Source organism: Tachyglossus aculeatus, chromosome 25 (genome assembly GCF_015852505.1).
Source record: "Tachyglossus aculeatus isolate mTacAcu1 chromosome 25, mTacAcu1.pri, whole genome shotgun sequence".
Lineage (NCBI taxonomy): Eukaryota > Metazoa > Chordata > Mammalia > Monotremata > Tachyglossidae > Tachyglossus > Tachyglossus aculeatus.
Genome location: NC_052090.1, coordinates 1827340 through 1833772, shown reverse-complemented (window position 1 = coordinate 1833772; position 6433 = coordinate 1827340). Strand labels below are relative to the sequence as shown.

The following is a 6433-nucleotide window of genomic DNA, read 5'->3' as shown; positions in this document are numbered from 1 at the left end:
CCCACGTGGGACAGTCTGCTTACCTTGTATTTACCCCAGTGCTTAGAAAAGTGCTTGGCACATAGTAAGCACTTAACAAATGCCGTCATCATTATCATCATCCCGATGCCCTGGGGCTCCCCAGGATCTTGGGCTCAGGGGCTCTGGGGCTCCTGGGATTCTTGGGACTCCAGCACTCCTGGGGCTCTGGGGATATGGAATTCTGGAACTTTGGTGTTCCTGGTACTCTGGGGCTACTGGGGCTTCGGGGATCATGGGACTCTGGGGCCTTGGGGCTCATGTTGTTCTGGGGCTCTGGATTCTGGGGTTCTGTGTCTCCTGTGTCTCAGGGGCTCTTGGACCTTGGGGATCCTGGGTTTCTGGGGCTTGGGGGCTTTTGGGCCTTGGGGCTCTATGGCTCTGGAGCTTCTGGAGCTCTGGCATTCTAGGGTTCCTGATGCTCTGCAGCTCTGGGATCTTAGAGCACCAGGGGCTCTTGGGTCTCAGAGCTCCTGAGGCTTGAGGGCTCTGGTGCTTCTGGAGTTCTTGGGGCTCCAGGGCCCATGGGGCTCTGGGGATCTGGAGCTCTGGCTTTGGGGGGGGTCCTGCGGCTCCAGAGCTCTGGGGACTCTGGTGATCTTGGGCTTTGGGACTCTTGGGGCTCTAGGGCTCCTGGTGTTCTTGGGACACTAGGTCTCCTGGGGCACTTTCGATTTGAAGTTTGGGGGCTTCTGAAGCTCTGGGGCTCTATGGACTTGGGGATCCTGGGGCACTTGGGCTGCAGGGCTCCTGGGTCTTTGGAGCCCTGGGGCCTTGTGGCTTCTGGGGTTCTGGGGCTTTGGGGGCCTTCGGGCTCTAAAGGTTTTGGGGCTGTGGGGCACTGGGGATCCTGGGACTCTGGGGTTTTTGGGCTCTGGGGCACTTGGGGTTCTAGGGCTCTTGGGACTCTGAGGATCTGGAGCTCTGAGGCTCCTGAATTTCTCGGGTTCTGGGGCCTTAGGGCTGTTGGGGCTTCTAAATCACCTTCAGCCATGGGGCTCTTTAGCCTCTGGGGCTCCTGTGGCCTAGGGCTCCTCGGGCTCTGAAGCTCTGGGCTCCTGAGGTACTTGGGACTCCAAGGCTCCTGGACCTCTGTGGATCTGGGGCTCTGGGCCTTTGGGGCTGTGGGGGCTCCTGAGATGTTGGGGCTCTGGGGCTCCTGGGCTTCTGGGGCTTTGGGGCTCTTGGGCCTAGGGGCTCCTGGTGCTCTGAGGCTTCTGGAGCTCTGGTGTCTTGGGTCTTGGGGCTTCTCAGGCTCTGCATATTTGGGACCTTGGGGCACCTGGGGCTCTGTGTCCCCTTGGGCTCTAGGACTTTGGGCCTTCGGGCTTCTGGGACTTTGGGGTTCTGGATTCTGGGCCTCTGGGGCCCTTGGTGTTCTTGACACTTCAGGACTCCTGGGGCTCCGGGAATCTGGGACTCTGGGGCTTTGGGGCTCTTGGGTTCCTGGTGCTTGGGGGTTCTGGGGCTCTGCAGCTCTTGGATCTTGGGGCTCCTGGGGTTCTTGGGACTCCAGTGCTCCTGGGGCTCTGAGGATCTGGGGCTCTGTGGCCTTGGGACTACTGGTGCTCTGAAGACCTGGGTTCTGGGTTTCCCTGGTTTCTGGGGCTCCTGGGGCTCTGGAGCTCTTGGGATTCCAGGGCTCCTGTAGCTCTGTGGCTCTGGACTCTGGGATCTGGGGCTCCTGAGGGGCTTTGGACCTATGGGTCCTTGGGCTGCTGGGGCTCTGGTGCTTTGGGGCTCTAGGACCTTGGGTCTCCTAGGTTCTGTGCCTCCTGGAGCTCTGGGGTTCTGGGGTTCTTGGGACTCCAGTGCTCCTGAGGCTCTGGAGATCTGGGAATATGGGGCTTTGGGGTTCCTGGAACTTTGGGGCTCTGGAGTCTGGGTATCCTGGGGCCTTGGCACTCCTGATGCTCTGGGGCTCTGGACTCTGGGGCTGTAGGCCTCCTGGGACTCATGGCCTCTGCAGCTCTGGGACCTTGGGGTCCCTGGGCTGCTGGGGCTCTGAGACTCCTGGTGCTCTGGTTCTCTGGAGCCTTGTAGCTCCTCAGGCTGTGTAGCTGTGGGGCTCTGGGGTTCTGGGGCTCCTGGGGTTCTGGCACACCAGGGCTCCTGGGGTTCTGGGGCTTTGGGCTCCTGGTACTCAGAAGCCCTGGGGTCTGAAATTCTTGGGGCTCTCAGGCTCTGGGGCTTTGGGTGTTCCTGGGGATTTTGGGATCCTGGGGCTCTGAGGTTCTGAGGTATTGGGGTTCTGGACTGGACTCTGTGGATCCTATGGCTCTGGGGATCTGGGCCTCCTGGGGCTTTGGGGCTGTGGGGCCTGAGGGATTCTGGGGCTCTGAAGCTCCTGGGACTTTGGGGATATGGAGCCCCTGGAGCTCTGGGGGCGCTAGGGCTCCTGAGGCTCTGGGGCCCCTGTGGTTCTGGGTCTCTCTGGTCTTGGTGTTCCTGGAACTCTTGGTATCTGGGCCTCTGGGGCTCCTGTGACTGTGGGGGTCTCTGGGGCCTTGAAGCTGCTTTGGCTCCTGGCATTTTGTCTCTCTTTGACCTTAGGGTGCCTGGGGCTTTGGGGCATCTGGGGCTTCTGGGGCTCTGCGGCTTTGGAGCCTTGGGAATCCTGGCTCTGGGGCTCTAGTGCTCCAGATTCTGGGGTTGTAGCTCTCCTGGGCCTCTGGAGCTCTAGGGTCTGTGGCTTCTGGGGCTCTAATGATTCTGGATTTCTGGGACTTTGTGGCCTTGGGACTCCTGGAGCTCTAGGGTTCCTGAGGCTCCAGAGCTCCTGGGACTCTGGGGCTCTTGGTCTCTGGGGATCCTGGGACTCTAGGGCTCCTGAACTCATGGGCTCCTGGGGCTCTGGGATTCCAGTGCTTCTGGGGATCTGGGAATCTGGCATTCTGGGGCTTTTGGACTCCTGGAACTCTGGAGCTCTGGGGTTCCTGGGTCTCAGGGCCTTGGGGGCTCTTTAGCTTTGGGGTCCCTGGGCCTCAGGGGCTGTTGGGGCTCTATAGATCCTGGGACTCTGGGGCTCTGTGGCTCAGTCTCCTGTGGTTCTTAGGACTCCAGGACTCCTGGAGCTCTGGGAATCTGAAGCTCATGGGCTTAGGGGACTCTGGTGTTCTGGGGCCTTGGTGCTTCTGTTGTTCTGGGGGTATGGACTCTGGGCCTCTGGGCTTACTGGGGCTCTGGGACACTGGGGCTCATGGGGTTTTGGGGACTCTAAGGCTATTATTAGGTTTCTGGGGTCTTGGAGGCTCCTGGGGCTCTGGGGCTCAGGGTCTCCTGGGGCTGCTTCAGCTCTGGGCTATGGGGCCTTAGGGCTCCTGGGACTCTGGTTCTCCTTGCTTTCTGAGGCTCTGGGACTTCTGGGACTCTGGGGCTTTAGGGCTCCTGGGACTCTGGTTCTCCTGGCCCTGAGGCCACTGGGACTTTGGGACTCTGCAATCTGGGTTCTAGGGCTACTGGGGCTCTGGAGCTCTGGGGCTGCTGATAATCTGGGGTTCCTGAGGCTCTATGGCTGCTGGGGCTCCCAAGCTCCTGAGGCTCTGGGGCTCCAGACTCTGGGGCTGCTGGAGCTCTGGGACTCTAGGGCCTTGGGGCTTCTGGGGCTTCTGGGCTCCTGGGGTTCTTGGGATTCAAGAGCTTCTGGGGCTCTGTGGATCTGTCACTCTGGGGCTTTGGAGCTTCTGGGACTCTGGGCTTCACGGCTCTAAAACTCCTTGGGCTATGGGGCCTTGGGCCTGGGGCTCTGGGGCTCCTGGGCCTCTGGGGCTCTGGGGTCTTGTGACTATTTGGCCTCTAGGGCTCTGGGGTTCTTGGCGTTCTGAGGCCTTGGTGCTCCTGGGATGCTGGAATTCTGGGTCCTTGGGCCTCCTGGGCTCTGTGGATCCTTGGGTTCTGGGGCTCTGGAGCTCCTGGTGTTGATAATCCTGGGCTCCTGGGCCTCTGTGATCTTGGGTTCCAGGGCCTTGGGGTTCCTGGGGCTCCTGGAGTTCTGGCCATCTTTGGCCTTATGGCTCCCTGGTACTCTGGGGTTCTGGTGTCCTGGACTCTGGGTTTCTAGCTCTCCTGGACCTCTAGAGCTCTAGGATCTTGTGGCTTCTGGGGGGCTAATGGCTCTAGGTCTCTGGGGCCTTGATGCTCCTGGAGCTCTAGGGTTCCTGAGGGTCCGGGGCTCTTGGGGCTCAGAGGTTCTGGAGTCTTGGGGCTCCTCAGACTCTGGAGATCCTGGGGTTCTAGGGCTTTGGGGCTTTTGGACTCACGGGCTCTGGGGCTCTGAGCCTCCTGGGGCTCTGGGGGTCTGGAACAATGGGGCACTGGGCTTTAGGGATCTGGGAGGCTTGGGGCTTCTGTTACTCTGGGGCTCTGGACTCTGGGTTTCTGGGGCTCAGGAGCTCTTTGGCCTTGGGGCCCCTGGGCCTGGGGGACTGCTGGGGCTCTGTAGCTCCTGGCAATCTGGGGCCTTGCAGCTCCTCAGACTGTGGAGCTGTGGGGCTCTGGGGTTCTAGGGCTTCTGGGTCTGTGGAGTTCTGGGCTCTGGGGCTTCTGGTGCTCTGGGGATCATGAGGCTCTGCAGGTCTGAGGCTTTGGGGCTCCTAGGCTCCGAATCTCTCTGTGTCTCTGATGCTTCTGGGATTCTTGGGCTCTGGTGCTCTGGGGTTCTGGGGATTTGGGTCTCCTGGGGTTCTGGGGCTCTGCGGTTCTAAGACTGCTGGAGTTAGAACAGTGCTTGGCACATAGTAAGTGTTTAACAAATGCCATTATTATTACTATTATTGGGACTCCAGGGATCCTGGGGTTCTGGGGATCTGGGGTTCAGTCACTTTGGGGCTCCTGGGAATGTTAGTCTCAGGGCTCTGAGACTGTTGGGGACTGTGGGACTCCAGGACTTCTGGGGCTCTGGGTATCTGGAATTCTTGGGCTCCGGGTCTCCTTGGGTGTCTGTAAATTATGGGGCTCTGGGATTTTGGGGCTCCTGTTGCTCTGGGACTCTGGACTGTGGAGTTTTGTGGCTCCTGGGACTCTGGAGCTCTGGCTGTATGGCCTCTGGGGCTCCTGGGGTTCTTGGGACTCCAGTGCTCCTGGGGCTCTGGGGCTGTGGGTCTCTGGGAACTTGGGGCTCATGGGGCTTTGGTGCCTTGAGGCACTTCGTGCTCTGAGGCTCTGGACTCTGGCACTCTGAAGTTCCTGGGACTTTTGGACTCCTATAATAATAATAACAATGGTATTTATTAAGCGCTAACTTTGTGCAAAGCACTGTTCTAAGTGCTGGGGAGGTTACAAGGTGATCAGCTTGTCCCATGGGGGGCTCACAGTCTCAATCCCCATTTTAAAGATGAGGTAACTGAGACACAGAGAAGTCAAGTGACTTGCCCAAAGTCACAGAGCCGACAATTGGTGGAGCCGGGATTTGAACCCCTGACCTCTGACGCCAAAGCCCGTGCTCTTTCCACTGAGCCATGCTGCTTCTAGGGCTCCAAGGCCTCAGGGGCTTTGGGGCCTTAGTGGTCCTGGGGCTCTGGGCTTCTTAGACCTTGGGGCACCTGGAGCTCTTGGGCTCTGGACTCTGTGGCTCTGAGGTTCTGGGGTTTTGTGACTTTGGGTCTCCTGGAACTCTGGGGCTCTGAGGCCTTGTGACTCCTGAGGCTCTGGGACACCTGGGGCTCTGGGGCTCCAGGGGTCTTGGGGTTCCTGGGGCTAGGGGGATCTGGGCCTCTGGGGCCTCTGGGGCATTGGGGCCCTTGGGGTTCTGGTGCTCACACTTCGAGGTCCTTGGGCTCTGGGTTCAGCAGGCACCTGAGATTCTGGGGTCCTGGGTCTGCTGTGGTTCTGGAGACCTGGGGCTCTGGGGTCCTGGGGTTGCTGTGGTTCCAGGGATCTGGGGCTCTGTAGGTCTGGGGCTCTGGACTCTGGAGACTTGGGGCTCTTGGGGTTCAGGGGCTCTGGAGTCTTGAAGCTCCTTGGGCTCTGGGGCTCTTGGAGCTCTGAGATCTTAAGTTCTTGGGACTCCTGGGGCCCTGAGTATCTGGAGCTCTGGGAATCTGAGGCTCGTTGGACTCTGAGGCTCTGGGGCTCCTTAGGTTCTTGGGATTCCAGGGCTCCTTGTGTTCCAGGGATCTGTGGCTCTGGGGCTTTGGGATTCCTGGTACTCTGGTACTCTAAGCTCTGGGGTTCCTTGGGGATTAGAGGTTCTGGGGTCTGGAGATCTGGGGCTCTGGAGATTTGGGACTCTGGGGAACTATGCTCTGGGTCTTCTGGGCCTCTGGGCTTCTTGGACCCTGGACTTTGAGGCTCTAGGGGTCCTGGGGCTCTGAGGATCTGGGGCTTTGTGACTTTGGGGCTCTTGGGACTCTGGGGATCGTTGCCCTGGGTCTTTTGGATATCTGGGGCTACTGGGGCTCTGGGCTGCTTGGGCCTT

The 6433-nt window shown here is 59.8% G+C and overlaps 1 protein-coding gene across 1 annotated transcript; it reads right to left on the bottom strand.

Moving 5' to 3' along the window:
- Positions 1-457: 457 nt before the first annotated feature.
- Positions 458-1012, bottom strand: LOC119945386 (proline-rich protein 2-like). The gene has a single exon (XM_038766435.1). It carries the CDS (start codon positions 1010-1012, stop codon positions 458-460), a length of 555 nt encoding a protein of 184 aa, XP_038622363.1.
- Between the last annotated feature and the right edge of the window lie 5421 nt (positions 1013-6433).

What these genes read in the sequence shown, in the direction of transcription:
- LOC119945386 (XM_038766435.1), bottom strand. Translation starts at nt 1,012, where the DNA reads ATGGCTGAAGGTGATTTAGAAGCCCCAACAGCCCTAAGGCCCCAGAAC.